General features: G+C 38.8%; 1 protein-coding gene across 1 annotated transcript in view; it reads left to right on the forward strand.

Annotated features, from left to right (window-relative positions):
• Nucleotides 1–7,561: 7,561 nt before the first annotated feature.
• Nucleotides 7,562–16,686, forward strand: part of ESRP2 (epithelial splicing regulatory protein 2) — a 64,730-nt gene continuing 55,605 nt past the window's right edge. The window contains exons 1-3 of the mRNA XM_029911792.1: nt 7,562–7,657; nt 7,857–8,009; nt 8,907–9,035. Coding sequence (XP_029767652.1) covers nt 7,875–8,009; nt 8,907–9,035 — 264 coding nt within the window. The 5' untranslated portion in view covers nt 7,562–7,657; nt 7,857–7,874. The remainder of the gene's footprint in view (nt 7,658–7,856; nt 8,010–8,906; nt 9,036–16,686) is intronic.

Here is a 16,686-nt window from a genome sequence, read left to right on the forward strand (position 1 = left end):
CACTGCATGGAGTTATTTATTCACTTGGGGCCTTTATTCTCCCATCACCGGCACACTGCAGCGCTTGTTCTTAGCCCTCCTTGGATGAAAGGGGTATATTACACACAGCTTTCAGGGAGATATTGAGAGATTTTTTTCAAAGCTGCTTAAGAGATTTGAACGCCCATTAGAAGTAATGGGAATTGGGTATCCAAATTGTTGAAGGCTTTGAATATCTCAGCATTCTGTTGTTTGCAAAAGGACCCAAACTGTTGAAACCTTTACATTTCCATAGGGGTAGGATGTGATCAGTGCAGTGTAAGGGTATGCTAAAATGTGCGAGAACATATGCAAAAGTGAAAGGCTTGCTGGACAAAGATAGTAACTTCTCATCTGTTTATCCATGTGATTAAAAGTTCTAAGTCTGTCTATTAAACACAGGGTCTGAAACTGCACAATCCAAGTTGTTCATCATAGGGACATCACCCGTCCAGGTCAATCTGATTTTCAGGTGCTATTAGAAGGGATATTGATCTAGCTGGTCTCTCCGCAACAGGATGTAAAATTTATACCACTGAAGTCCATTTAAATTGTACTGTTAATAGAGCAATGGGCTGATGCACATTATGTTAGCAAATGAAAGTGAACGTTCTTTCTGCCTTTTGAAGAAAATGTACTCTTCTCCAAAAAGTTTAAGAAGTCAAAAATGCACTGTCCAAGTTTGTACTTGAGTTTTTCATTAAAGTGTAATAGTTGGGGGTACGGGTGGAAGCATGTGGGGTGGGGGGCAGATGTGGGGAACTGACGTTAAGTCTAATTTACAAAGAAGCAAAGCAAATTTGTTTCTGGTGAATCTGGTGTCAGATTCACAGTCCTAGAGGCTGATGTCCTCCATTTATCCAGGGAAAGAAAGAGCTTTCCCCAACAATTCCCCACTAATGAGCTTCAATCCTGTTATGGAATTAACATCTTCAAATGAATTAAATTTTCCATGTCTCACCTGAGACTATCAAAGAGGTTACCAAATGAGGAATCTCACAAAACTATCACCACAAGTTGTAATCTCTTTAAGGCCCAGCCGCTAAGAATGGGACTACACACCATCACTTGTTCACATGGGTCACTGATTAGGACTTTGGCCAGCCTAGGCCACATTTGAACCTGTGACTTAGAGATGAAAGGCTCAATTTCAGGTTTTCATTTTCCTCTGCCATCTAGTTCCCACAAATTTGTAGATGAAGGCTGGAAGACAACTGAGCTAACACTGCAAAAAACCAAATCATAAATATCTGCTCAATTGTATAAGTGAATTTGCTTTTGCTATGCTGGCCTCCATTTGATTTTGCTTTCCACAAACATTTATTTAATCAAACTTTACTGGCATGAATGTTCAGAGAAAGTGAATTTTGAAAATCAAATGACTGATTTCAAAATCAAAATCATAATTACAAGAGTAATTACACAGGAAGTACTCATACACTTATCCAATCATGTAACAGAAACAATACAAAGTGACTTGCCTGACCAAAGTTCAAATATCAAATATGGAATAGTTTGTGAACTATTTGCAATCAAGCTACAGAGTAAAAACACCCAGAAAACTGTGCTGAAAATATTTGAATCATAAATGATTTAGAGGAAATTCTGATCTACTCACAGACATTGCAAAAGGAAAGGGAAAAGTCTAAATTCACTGGATAAAGTATTCATTGCTAACTATTTATTTAGCTCAATTATGTACCTATAAGAATCTTAAGTAAAGGATTTACTTCAGAAAAACAGCTTGCTGCTGGGATGTATGCATGTTTTCTGTTGATAAACTTCCGATAAAAAGTGAAGATTCAAATCTGTCTGATGTTCAACCCTGATGCCTTTTTTCATTTCCACTGGACTGATACAGAAAATAACGTTCTCAGTGTATTTGATAGTCAGACAGTGCACTCCAAAGGTAGCCAATGGAGCTATGCATGTGCGTAAAGTTAACATGAGGAAGTGTTTCCAGGATCAGGGCATTACATTGTTAGTCTCCCCACACATGAGAAGGGAAAGGAGCTGTGTAAAATAATGCAGGAAATATTTTAGGGTTTTTTTACAACGCTAGTCAACCATTTCGTTTTTATTACTGTAACATTAGCATGCAAGTCATACATTGCGTAAGCATATGCAGCAAACAGTTAGAGAATGTGTACATAGTGAGTACCTGCAGTAGTGTTCGATAGAGAGCAAAAGCATCCAGTGCCATTCTCATCAGGAAGTCATGGTTCTAGAGGATTTCCATGTATTCATATACTTTTGTAAAGGTCTTAGTGCAAGCATTTGGGAGGTCTCTACCTGCATTATAATCATGGCAGAGCTAGATAGCACAGGGAAAAACTGATGTCTCAAAACATCTGAGACAGTCACTCAAGGAATACAGTTAAGGATTTGTTCCCATGCTTTCTTAGGATAGTTCCTTGTCAAAAGAGAGATGTCAGAAAAATCCTGATCATGTTGACTTGTCCACTAAGAATTAAACCAAGTGTTGGAAAAACAAAAAACAAAAAACAAACCTCACCAGCACAGAAAGGCTCATCCTAATGGGAATACAATATTGTTACTGCCCACGTTATCCTTGTTTTAGATAAACAACAAGACTTTGTACTTAATGAGTTTAGTACATTTTATTGGTAGTCTTCAAAGTGTTTTATGAGGTAGTATCATCGTGTCCCTTTTCACAGATAAGTAAAATGGGGCATAAAGAAGCAACTTGCCCAGTGTCACACAAATTGGGAATAGAGGACAGATTTGAAAACTTGACTTCATTTAAGTCAGTAGCAGGGTTACTGGCTCAATTTTTATAGTGGGCGTACTGAAAATGGAAACCGCGTATTGGTTATTACTACTTCAAACCAGAGGGTGCTACTGCACCCCCAGCACCCCAAATTCCAGCACCTCTTGTCAGTGGGAGTTTTTACATGAATTTCAAGGGGCCAGGATTTCATCCTTGATCTCGTCTCCTAGCCTCATGCTCTGTCAACTAGACCATAGATACAGGAGTTCAATGTCTTGGGCTCTCAATTCAGTACTTTTCAAAAGCAGTGTAACTTTAAAGAAATGTTTTAAACATTCAAGGGAATGTAGAGTACATACTGTAAGAATTGAAGTTTTCAGTGCAGATTTGTCTAGTACAATCATAAACCATCTAATAAATCTCTATCATTATAAACTCATGTGATAAAACTGTAAAACATCTCAATTTTCCAGGATTGCTTCATTCTGATTGATAGAAAATAACTGCAGCACTAAACTTGGACAACAGTTATGGGCTATCTTTAAAACATTTTCTGCAGTCAGTAAAACTTGTGGGACATTATCCTTATGTGTAGCCTGCAAACAAGAACCTTTGTAAATATGACTACCAGAATTAAAGCTAAAGGTGAGCAGTCACTCTTTATTTCAGCCAGATCTTGGTTACAAATTAACTTTGCAGGCACTAAATGCACAAGGGCTTAGCACATGTGTTGCTTCAGGAAGTGGATCCTGTTGCTATTTTCTGGGAACAGACTATAACGTTCCTCTGAGTTTTTAAAATAGATAATTTTTATAGATTATTATTTTGAGTTGTGTGTGGAGATTGTGTGTAGAAGGGAAATGGGAAACTACCTGCATAATCTGATATTTTGAAAACATCTGAAATGCTATGGAAATCAGTGTTGTTTAGATGCTTTTTGGAAGGCTTGTTTGACATAAAATTAACTGGAAGGAGATAAGTGTAGAGAATGTTTTCTCTGTGAGTTGTGTCTCATCTGGCCTTAAAATGTAGAAGATTTCCTTTAAGTCCATAAGCAACCTAAGTCACTTTTGAAAATGGAGCTTAGTTGCCTAAGTCATTTAGGCACCTTTGAAAGTTTTACCTATAATCTTCTAATGATTTTATTCCCTATTCCAACATCGTCATAAGCTACATGAAGGCTGGAGTTGAGGGGCTCTCATTTACACTGTTGTAAATCAGAAATAACCTAATTAATTAGGTTATTAGACAGATAAGGTATGTACACTGCGATAAAAACCCTGCAGCACAGTCTCAGAGCCCAAGCTCCAGCCCGAGCCCAAACATCCATGCTACAATTTTATTGCTCCACAGTCCGAGACAGCTGACCTGGGCCAGCCACAGCCATGCCACAGGTCTTTTATTGCAGTGTAGACACACTCGAAACTCTAACCACAGCTCGGACTATGTGTAACAGATTTGTGCACATAATGCACAAAAAGCGGAAACCCAAACATAAAAAAAAGTGAGTATTCTAGAAGAAACTACACTGAATACTAGGCAAATGGCTCTTTTGAAGTGTCCTTCTGGAAAATCTATTCTGATTATAACAATATCAACTTTAAGATTACCTGTAGCAACTCAGTTAGAGTAGAAACATCAGACAGATGCTGAAGAGGAATTTTGTACAAGAGGTTTTGCTGAAGTGTTGTGTGAGTTGCTGCTTTTCCCAATCTGATTTCAAATGCGGTCCACAGCCTAGACTCTAGGCTCACTCCTTTTCTGGAGTTGGTTTTGCTAAACAGAAATTAAAAATAATGCAGCAAAGTTCAGCTCAAAACTTCTCAGCGGGCATGGCTATTACTAGAGTTCTTTCCACAGGGTTCTTCAGCCCACATCCAAGAAATTCTCACTTATCCACCACAGCAGGACCAACACCTGCTAACAGGATGGGGCATTTCATGCAAACATTTCAGACTACCCTATAACTTGCTGGTATATTTTTGTTTATAACAACAATGTTGGAATTAAAGGGATGGTCAGGTTGATTAGGTACTTACTGAATATCTGCATGACTGGAATCTTTCCCAATCAGATGTCTCTCTTCATAATGTACACTCTTTGTGTATAATTGTACACAGACAGCCTGCTGCTGCTCCCATTGAAGACAATAGAGTTTATAGTTTTGATTATTGATTTCAGTGAGAGCAGGATGATCCCCACATGTACATACCCACACACTCGCAGGAAAGCGATTCAGCCTGTAACTGTGCTCATATATTGCATACAGAGTAAACGATAGGCTTCTAGTACATCTGTCTAGAGCAGTTGTTTTCAACCTTTTTTCACTTGCAGACCCCTAACATTTTTTGAATGGAGGTAGGGTGACCAGACAGCAAATGTGAAAAATTGGGACAGGGGGTGGGAGGGTAATAGGAGCCTATATAAGAGAAAGACACAAAAATTGGGACTGTCCCTATAAAATCGGGACATCTGGTCACCCTAAATGGAGGTGTGGATCCCTTTGGAAATCTTAGGCATAGTCTGCAGAGGAGTCCATGGACCACAGGTTGAAAACCACTGGTCTAGAGGAGTATGCCATCTCATCACCATAATATCTGACCACCTGATGAAATTATGGAATTATAATTCTATTGAGTTCTTGTCATGTACTAAAGTACGAGACAAAGACAAGCACAACCCCAGAACATGATAGTGAAGATATGCTTTTTTCTAAATTCATATATTATGGATGCAATAAGCTTTTTAGCCTGTTTGTCCAAAGGTTTGTGGGTATTTATTTTCTTTGATGTGGTGGATACATGTCCTTAAGACTGCTTCTCAAATAGCAGCATACTTGATTAGCAGAAGCAGCAATGGCAGAGGCTGAAGGGCAGTCAGCTACTTGCTCTAACTGGTGTATTTTGTAATTCCAAGGAGTAAGTCCTGTGAGATTTCGCTGCCTGGGTTTTACTATGTAAATACTTGCAAACTAAATTATATACATAGGCCCCAATCCTGCAAACACTTAAGCAGGTGCTTAATTTAACTTCATCATGGGCCATTCAATTTTAATCAATTGGAGTAAAGCTAAGTACAAACTTAAGTGTTTGTAGGATGTTTCCAAGTCTTTTAAAGCCTAAAAAATAGATTGGTTTAGATTTTTAAAGTTAAATTTTCTCTATACTTTAACAATCAGACAACCATGAATAAATGTACAACTCTGCCTTTTCCCATAATGAAAGAGATCAATTATCACTATAGCTACACCACTGTCTATTAAATAAAATTTATCTGGCACCCATCGACTTTTATCGGAGGGCAAATATAGTTTCTAATTGAAAACACCTTGAGTAGTCCTATTGGACTGAAGGGCAATCTTTGTACTACAAAAATGATCATAGAACCACAGAATTGTAGGTCTAGAATAGCCCTTGAGAGATCATTTAGTCCAATCCCCTGCACTCATGCCAGGACTAAGTATTCTGACCATCCCTGACAGGTGCTTGTCTAACCTGCTCTTAAAAAATCTCCAATGATGGAGATTCCACAACTTCCCTGGGCAATTTATTCCAGTGCTTAACCACCCTGACAGTTAGGAAGTTTTTCCTAATGTCTAGTTAGACACATAATTCACCATGAATACATTTCCAGCAGTGGTAGCAATAGCTGAAGATGTTGCTAAAGAGAGATATAAGGGTTTGTTTATTATTTTAAAACTAGAGCAGGATTAAGCAACAGGATGCTAAAATCATCTGAGTCCTCCACACTACAAATTCCCCAACTGCTACTACTGGTAGCAAATTGTGCATCCAATTTTAGCCAGAGTAGACACACTTAATGGAAAAGTGGTAAAGTTCTTCAATTCTCATTTGTGGTGTGTTTCCCTCAGTTTAAAAAGAATTTTGCCCAGTTTGTTTTTGGTAAAGCAGGGGAAAAAAAAGTGACATATGGCTACACAGAGAAGAAAAACTTAACTATTGTAATCAGGCTGCAAGTAATAGCTACAGAACTGCTCAGTACGGTGTGGCTATACGTTAAAAGATTTCCGGAGTGCCTTACATTTCAGGCATATATCAAATTGTTCCATTCATACCCCTATGTCAATACAGAATTCTGTTGACTACATTGGGATCTGCCTTTGTGGAACAATATTTAAGATCAGGACCTAAATGTATGATATTTCCTGCCTACAGTGTTGCACCCATTAAACATCTTTCCCTTATAATATTACAGTATGAAATTTGTATTTATTTTTGTTAGCTGTCCCTGGAGATTTGAATACACACCCACTAGTACACTGATCGAAAAAACATCTAGATTTAAGTTGAAAGAAATGCTTCAGAGATCAAACAGTGTACCATGTTAAAGCAGCTATATTAATAAATACTTAAAACTTCCACATAGGTAGATTCAGCCCAAGAAAAAGATCTCTAGACAAACTTAAACCAACGAAATTGTGTAGCCAAACACCTTTAGAACTGAGTGAACAAACCAGAGAGGCCTCATGTCTCTTTAACATTCAGCTGTATGTTGCATTCCACTCGCTGGTTGCTGATAAAGGAATCCTGTAAAACTGAAAGCAGGCAGGTAAAGGCACTTCCTGGAGGCAGAATTAAATAGAGAATGGGAGTTTTCCTCTGATCTCTCTAAAAAACCAATCAGGCAGGGTCAGCCAGGCGTTGATTCTCCCCACGTCCCTCCTACACCTTTTCCAAAGACCCAATGGCTTTGTCTCTTTGGGAGATTGACTTCAGTCACATGGTCTGAATCAAGGGCAGGTAACTTAGGAGAGGAGGAAAAAAAAAAAAAAAAAAAAAGCCCAAGCCCAGGCTGGGTTCCTGCCATGATGTTAGAGGGAGAGAAACCCACAGCTTGTTAATTTCACCTCCCAATCAGACCCGGGGAGAAGGAGATCACTGGGAACAGGTAGAGCTGTAAGAAGTTTTCTCCATTTTTGTCTCAGCCCTCCTTCCCCAATAGCGCGCTCTCTTCTCTTGATATTATTACTCCTTGTCCTTTTATTTCCCCTTTGATCACTTGGAAGAAGGGGTGAGTCTCTGGGATTTATTTTATTTTCCTTTGTCTTTTTTTTTTTTTTTTTTTTGACCTGTGCTTTTGATTGTAGTTGTTTCCCCCTGTGGTCATGACGGCTTCGCACAGTGACTCTTTGGTGGTGTTGTTTGGGGCAACAGCTGGTGCATATGGGGCTAAACTGGGTTCGGATGAGAGGGAACTAATTCTCTTGGTGTGGCAAGTTGTGGATCTACACAGCAAGAAGGTATGGCTTCAAAGTCTTGATACAAGGTTGTGTTATGTACGTACACTGCAAGCGAAGCAGCCCCCTAGCCCAGGGCTGGCCGGGTGCAGGCATTATGGTCAGTATCACATATCCACCTCAGCTGGGGCTGTTTGTTCATTTCACAAATGCACCAAAAGGGAGGGGGTGGGGAGAGGTTAAGTCTACAAGGGCCTTTTGCTTTATTTTATTTTTTCCCCCAAGATTTTTTTAAATTGGCTTATTTGTTTTTCTTTAAACGTTTGTTCTTTTAATGTTAGATTTCTCCTCATTTTTGGAGGCTTCTAATCCTCTTTCCCTCTCCCCGCATGCACGCTTGGGACACCAAACGTGCATGGTTTAATGGAAACTATCTCCATAAGGAAAACAGATCCTGAATGGCCTTGGGTTTTTTTTGTCTTTTTCTTATGATCAAGCTATTTTTTAAAATATGTATCTTATTTTAGGCCATTCTAAAGGTAATTTTTTTTATTTTTAATTACTGCAATGTAAATTGCTCAGAAGCTGCTCGATGTAAAGTTTTGTTTTTAATCCCTACACGCACAAATAAACACAATTGTCCATTTTGTTGAGCAGAGTCTTCAAATAGTGTAAAGCTATATGATCTTCCCACCAAAACTAACAACTACAGAACGAACCAGTGCTGAGTGGAAAACATGTTCTCCCCATGAATGCATGAGCACCCATAGCAAGTACCCAGTGTTGGGGCAGGAGAGAAGGATAAGTTAAGGAGGGCTTTTGATTTGTGAAATTGACAAATACATTTTTTGGAAAGTGATACTGGACCTCTCTGACGTTTCTGCTAAGCTATTGAATGCATTGTAATAATGAACTCATTCCATTGCTCCTCATTTTTCTCCCCCACTTACATGTTTTCAGGTAGGGACATTGCACAAATCCCTGGTAAAAGCAGACAATTTGGAGCTAAGTGACCAATGTCGAGAAGTGAGTGGCTTAACGCCAGAGGGACTGAGCAAAGCTGAGCCTCTGGACCGAGTTCTCCAACAGGTGAGGACCAGCAAGGGCATTTAAGGGTTAACTCTGGGAGTAGGATTGAACTGATGCAATAAAGCAAATAGACTTGGTTTTGCCTTTCAATTTGAAATCCCTAGCAAATTGTTTCAAAACTAGCAATACCTCAGTCAAGGTTTGCCCCACAGAGAGATCTTGAGCTATGTGAAATTGGATTCTTGGAGAAAAATGGGAATAGCTCAGGTACATTGTGGCAAAACTTTTGAGTCAGTGTTCTTGTTTTGAGAGTTTTGACCTATGTTTTCAATTTATTCTGAATAGGCCCATGTCCATTTTTTTACCCTAAAGTTCTCTTATTCAATGCTTAACAGGATGTAGCAGGATAAGTAACACATCAGAAATTATTAGGGTCCTAACAAAAATTTTTCAGAGAAGTTTGATCAAAGAAATACCATTATACTAAAGATACAGATTCCTAAGAGTATCAGTGCTAATAAAGACCCTGTCTTTCTCATGTTGTGAAGAAAAATAATTCACTATTAAAAGTAATTAGTTGCACATACCAAATTATAATTTCTGTAAAATACCACTCATGCAGAGTGTTGAACTGAATGATCTTAAATTAATAGCTAGTGAAGTGCTTCATTATAGTGAGACAGAAGTTGAGTTTGGATGTCCAAATGCATAATACAAACATCCCTGCCTTCTGTTTATAAGCTTGTTTCTGCTATTGTTGTATTTTGCTCCTTGAAACATTCTGCGTCACCTTAATTTCAGGCAATACGATAACCTGAAAATTCTTATAATCCTTATGGTTTAAAGAGGCAGCTAGTTACTTTAATTTTTAGTGTATATACACGTGGCTTTTTTTGTCTCGTTAAAATGTGATAGCTTAGTAAACTGAACTTGACTGGAAAAATACAATAGTGCATTTTTGTGGGGTATATGAAAGCTGTCTTTCCACACCTTGCTTGAATCATTGTGGGTGTGTTTTGAAAGAGAAACTTGCTTAGGCAGTAGGACAGGTTCATGTTGTAACTTCTGGTGACACACACATAACTTGGCAGAATAGGAATTAACCTTACTTGATACTGAATGGTTAACAATTCACTGTACCTGGACTAAATAATTTCTTAAATATAAATACACAACCCTTGTGCATTCAACATCCTTTATTTTTCAAAATTAAATGTGGATTACACTCTTTGGTTTTTCTATGTTACACAAGTTTCACAAGAATCCAGCTGAGAGTGCAAAGTGATTTGTATAGCTTCAAAATAACTCTGAGAAAATGTGAAGCTGCAGGTTTGAGCTTGTCCCAGATCTTCCACTAAAGGCATCTGGAACAGCTTAGCAAAGTACACCCTGTTTACCTTTATAGCACACCCTTTAATTATACTCGATACTTTTATGAGCGATTGTATCTTACTGCTGTAAACTGCGCTGTAGGTAGGTCTACTCCAGCATATAAAGAAAAATATTAGCTTTTGTGTATGGGTGTGGAGGAGACTCTTGCAAAGTATTTTTTTCATTTTGGGTGGCATATCTTGGCAATTGAGGAAGAATGTTTTTGTGATTAAAGCATTGGAGTGCAACTGCTGGCTCTGTCACTGTCTTCCTTTATGACTTTAGGCACTTCACTTAATCTCAGCGCCTCAGTTTCCCCACCTGTAAAAAGAGAATGACAGTACAATGAAGTCAGATACATGTTGTGAGGATATATTTATGTTTTTGAGATAGTCATGTACTATGGTAGCAAAAGTAGAATCTATAGTCCACAATTATAGGAGCTGATATTCTGTTAGGTTCTTAAAAATTACTTGATGCTTTCAGGTACACTAGAACCCTTATTGCCTGGAATAATTGGGGATTAAATAGTTCATTAAACTGAACATCTCAAAATTGTAGTAAGTATGGTACATAAATTGCAGTTGGGTGCACTGCATTGCTTTCTTCTTGTCCTTCAAACCACTGGGAAGTGATTTTTCAATGTGTTCAAGGGATCAGAATGTGAAAGGATATCAACTTGCTCTTCATCAACATTTTGTTGTGTGCAGGTGTTTTTTTTGTTTTTTTGTCTTTCCAACCCCTATGAAGAAAAATGGTTTGTGTAACTGGATATTTATATGATTTGGTGTTTGTAAAATCAAGGTTCTATTGTATTGTCAATGAATGCAGATTTTTTTTAAATTAGATTATTAAAAGTGCAATTAGACAAAGTGGTTATTTTAAAAAACAAATTATACCTAGATTGGAGGCCATGTTGTAGATCAGTTGATCAGTCTACTAAACGTTAGTCACCTCTGGAGACACTATTGCAAACTCTGCAGAGGGAGGGTGAGATCACAAAGCTAGTTGTCTTCATCTGGTCCCTCTGAAGCCCCCAGACAACTTATAATGACTGGCATTTGTTGCTGAAAAGTAGCCCAGCGCTGTTGTTTCTAGTCAGGAGCATTGACAGCACTGGGAAAGGGAAGTTTGCACAGTAGCAGCTTGCATTATGAATGAGCCTCATCTGAGTGCCCTCAACTCCTACTGGCTTCAATGGGTACACACCACTTCTTTAGACCAAATCCCGAATGCCCTGCTTGCAGAAACACAATATAATATAATAGTACTGCATGTTTATCCTTCCAGCATTGGCACATGGTCCATTAAAAAAGCATGTGTTGTGGTTCAAGTTATATATTACTAGTGGACTAGGCTTTAACAATTTAAGGAGATGTCTTTAAATCAAAATTGGGCTTTATTTTGTTATGAGCTTACCTGTTGTGGTGGTAGTGCAGGGAAAACTTTGTATTTGTATGGTCATGAATAAACTACACCTCTACCCTGATATAACGCTGTCCTCGGGAGCCAAAAAATCTTACCGCGTTATATCGAACTTGCTTTGATCCGCTGGAGTGTGCAGCCCCCGCCCCCCCCCCCCCCGAGCACTGCTTTACCGTGTTATATCCGAATTCGTGTTATATCGGGTCGCATTATATCGGGGTAGAGGTGTAGTTATATTATTCTACAAAGTTTTGTTTTATTATTTTAAAAACAGTATTTGAAGATCAAAGGGAATCTTCAAATAACGAATATTTTTAATGTGCATGATATGATCAATTTACACCGTGTCTCTCTAACTTACTTGTCCTTGCTCATAGTAACAAACTCCAATGCCTGTAGATCCAAGGGCTAGGTTGCATTCGATGATGCACAGTGCACAGTAACATTGTATTTACAGGTATCTTTTTGTCTTAGTGGAGGAAATTCTGTTAGGGATTCCAAAATCCTAAATCTGCACCCTTTTAGTCAGTTTGCTTTGTGTATTCAGTGAATTCAAAATGGAAATGATTCCAAGACATATCTTTCAAGTACGACATCCTTACAGTTTTGGAAAGCCTATGATCTGCTCCTTACTGGTTCGGATTCATTGTCCTAGCTTCAGAGTTTCCTTTCATTTTCAGTGCAATTCAAACTCTTCTAAAATAATAAATATCTCAGTAAGTTGAGTGCGTATAGAGATTAATTTCCAGGCCATATAAAATCAGACTGATTTTATTTTTAACTAAAAATGTCTTGCACTGTAGGAATTTTTTTCTTCCATACTAGAATCATATTGCACAGTCTGACCTAAAGTAGTTACAGTTTTAGGCAGTCATATGGTATAGTGGAATTGAACATCTCAAAAGACAAAACAGATTGGAAGCGCTTTGCACAATGCTTCTTATCACAAATTATATGCACTAGATGCAGCGAAGTAAGCTTTTAAAGCAGTCATTGCCTATAAAGAAATGCCCCATCAAGTACATTTTGAAATCTAATCAGGTAAAAAATAGCCGGATCTCTCTTATAAAGAGGAAAGCATCCTAAGTACCTGGTCTAGACATTAAAAGGAAAGTATGGCCAGCTGTGGACTTTTTCTTTCAGTCATTCTCATGCCATATTTCCAACCTCAAAAGTTCAAAATTCGTGAATTGGACACACTCCCCCCTCTTCCCCCCACAAATCACGAGTGGCTTATGAATCACGAGACTTTCTTTAAATAATACATTTTTGAATCATTTTATTTCCCTTCTGGTTTCTGAGCCTTTGAGGTGCAGTTACTTCATATTTTCAAGCTTTTCTTTGCAACCAGGAGAGCTAGATGCCTACTTTTTGCTTTTAAATGAAAGCTGAGATTCTCATGCAGTGTCCTAATTCCAGCAGCTGGGGCTTTGAGGAAAACCAGCTATTGTGAGAATTGGCGACACTGCAAATATCTTAATTCCTCCGCACCCCACCAAAGGCATGACCTAAGTCAACTTTATTCACTTTGCTTAAGCCTTATTGCTTGTCATCCTGAGAGAGGAAAAAGCTGAAGAAAAATTAGTAATTATGGTGGAGAAATGCCTGCGATATGAAGACACTTGGTGGCTTCCATTCCCAGTTACTGATTTCCTTTGAGCAGTAGTCATAAAGCATGAGTTTTCAGTGGGAGTTGTGTGCGTGACTCCTTTTGAAAATGTTCCCCCAAAATTCAGTTATGGAACGATATGAAATCATCTTTTAGTTCCACTCAAATACTTGCCTGCTGGTCTGCCCTAAACTTGCTGGCCTTTCATATTATATATTGCAGCAAATAGACCAGGGATAAATTTACTTTGTCTTCTCTGGCCTAAAGAACTTGGAATCAAGCAACACACCAATTTCTTTTTCTCTTGCATTGAGCAGAAGTTGAAAATACTGTGGGCTTTGCCAATAAGTTAAGTGGCCATTGTGACGTTGTGCAGTCTATATGGTTTTATAAAAACATGATAATAAGTGAATATAATGTAACTGGGATAGTTTTATAAAAATTTTATAAGTGACTATAATGCAAATGGGATATGCTTCGTGCAAAAGGTCTCTTGTAAGGTATCATTACAAAGCTTATAATCTACCGAGTATGATCATCTGATTTGTATAAATGTACCACTCTTGTATCTAAAACTAGAAATATAAAACATAACTCTGAGGGCCTATTGTAATTATGTAAAGTGTGGGCCATTAATGATGGTTTGGAATCTTGATGACTCCCATTAACAAGGACCATTGTCTGCAGATGACTGTGTTTACCTGTGAGTCTTCCTGTATATGTGTGTGCTGGCAAGTGAGTAATGAAGTCTTGCAGTGACATGTGATCATGTCACCTGAACTGGAATCCATCTTTAACCTGGTGCTTTTCCAGTGAGGGGGGGTGAAAACCCAGAGAGACAAAGAGTTCCCGCCTTATGCAAAAGATATATAAAGGGGTGGAAGAGAACAGAGAAGGAGAGGAGCCATCATGGAGAAGCCCCTAGCTAACACCTAAGCTGGAACAAGAGCTGTACCAGGGGAAAGAATTGTGCCCAGGCCTGGAAGGTGTCCAGTCTGAGAAAAACTTACTGAAGCATCTCTGAGGGTGAGATTATCTGTATTTAGTTTGATTAGGCATAGATTTGCGCATTTTATTTTATTTTGCTTGTGACTTACTTTGTTTTGTCTGTTACTACTTTGAACCACTTAAATCTTACTGTCTGTATTTAATAAAATCACTTTTTATTTAGTAATTTACTCAGAGTATGTATTAATACCTGGGGGAGCAAACAACTGTGCATAACTCTCTATCTGTGTTATAGAGGGCGATCAATTTATGAGTTTGCCCTGCATAAGCTTTATGCAGGGTAAAATGGATTTATCTGGGTTTAGACCCCATTGGGAGTTGGGCATCTGAGTGCTAAAGACAAGCACACTCCTGTGAGCTGTTTTTGGGTGAACTTGCAGCTTTGGGACAAGTGATTCAGACCCTTGGTCTGTGTTGGAGTCAGACAGGAGTGTCTGACCTAGCAAGACAGGGGGCTGGAGTCCTGAGCTGGCAGGGAAAACAGAAGCAGGGGTAGTCTTGGCACATCGGGTGGCAGCTCTCAAGGGGGTTTCTGTGATCCAACCCGTCACAGCCATGAAAACAAATTGCTCCTTTTACACTTCCATATTTGTTTTTAAATTCTTGTTGATCAAGCAGTAGAATCATAGGGTTGGTATATTTTGCCAAATATCAACCAAGTCGGCAGGAAACAAACTAGTTGTTTGAGCCTTTAAAGGACAAGGAGTGGTAGAACCAGTGGATTCCTGCAGCCTGATTAATCAGTTGGAACTAAACTTAAAGGGAAACTTGTTCTGCAGCCTCTTCTCCATAGTGTGGTGGCAAAGGTTGTTCCCATTTCATTGTTTTCAACTCTGGTGATATTTGATATCTGTGTTAAAGCTTTCATTTTTAAGAAATGAGTTTTTCTAATCCATATGCTCACAGAGGAAAAACCTGAAAACATGAACTGATTTTTACTGTAAAGCCTCAGAGGCCAGAAGACAAATAAAAAGAACCCCAAACTACTTATATTGACAAATCTCATTTTTATGCCAATCTCTTGATTTTGGGGATCTGACTCTTGAATGCTTGCTAGTATCAATGCTGATAAAATCCAAACAGATACATTGTTGTGGGTTGTCTTTTCCTCGAGGCTTACCTAGCACCATAGATATGCCATTTTTATTTTTAAAGTACTGGTTGTGTTTGCTAAGCGCTTGTTGGGGTGGTCTGCTAAACTGAACACTATTACTGGCATATCTACAGGATATAGTTTTGTGCAGTACTCTGGTCCTGCATCTTGTCTTTTCTATTGGCAGTTCATTGCTAAATTCAAATAGAGCTAGTTTAGGTGAAGTCTTGCACCTAATCTTGGAGCTTCAGCAGTCTATAAAGTGATTGTCTATAGCTCCTCCAGATCTTTATGCTTTTTGCCTGGTTCCAGGCTTTTGTTTATATAGTGGGATTTCCTATGATTAGCAGTGGAGATGGATAGTTAAACATAGTTTCCCTAAATCTAGCCGTGATTCTGTTTTTGATGCTATAGGTGGAGTCTGATGTTTTTTTCATTGCTAATCCTCTGGGCTGTCCAAGTCCCTACAGGTCGCATTTGGAACACTTTCTGCTTTACAGTCAGTTAGGCCAGATGACAGCTCAGACCTAAGATGGCTTCTTCGAAAGCACCATCGTGTCACATGTCAGTGTGCAGTCTTGGCAAGGTTTATTCTCCACAGAGGCTTGGGGCATAGTAATATTTTTCGCATGACTAAAAATCATAATATTTTCATCTGAGTGATTCAAGTGCTGTACAAATATTAAGCCTTGTATACCCCCAAGAAGTATATTTAGATCCATTTTACACCTGAGTAAATTGAGACCTAGGTAGCTTAAATGACTTGCTTTGAGCTGCATCATGAGTGATGTGCAGACAAGGAAATAAAACTCAGTAGTGCTGGCTACCAGTGCTGTCATTCTTTAACCACTGGACCATATTAGTCACTGTTGGTGAGTGTTCATAATTGCTTCATTCTAATACAGGGAGAATTTGGACACTCTCTTCTGATGCTGCTGCCTACTTCTGGTAACGTTAAATAGTAACTTTAAGCTTCTTATCAGATTGGGGTGGAGTAGCAGCTATAAAATAGCAAACCATTGCAACAACCTGTATAGCAGGGATTGGCAACCTTTGGCACGTGGCCCATTAGGGAAATCCACTGGCGGGCCGAGACGGTTTGTTTACCTGCCGTGTCCGCAGGTTCGGCCGATCGCAGCTCCCACTGGCCGCGGTTTGCCATTCCAGGCCAATGGGGGCTGCTGGAAGCGGCACTGGCCAAGGGA

The sequence above is a fragment of the Terrapene carolina genome, unplaced genomic scaffold (assembly GCF_002925995.2).
Source record: "Terrapene carolina triunguis isolate 2854851 unplaced genomic scaffold, T_m_triunguis-2.0 Scaffold130, whole genome shotgun sequence".
In the NCBI taxonomy this organism is placed as follows: Eukaryota; Metazoa; Chordata; order Testudines; family Emydidae; genus Terrapene; species Terrapene triunguis.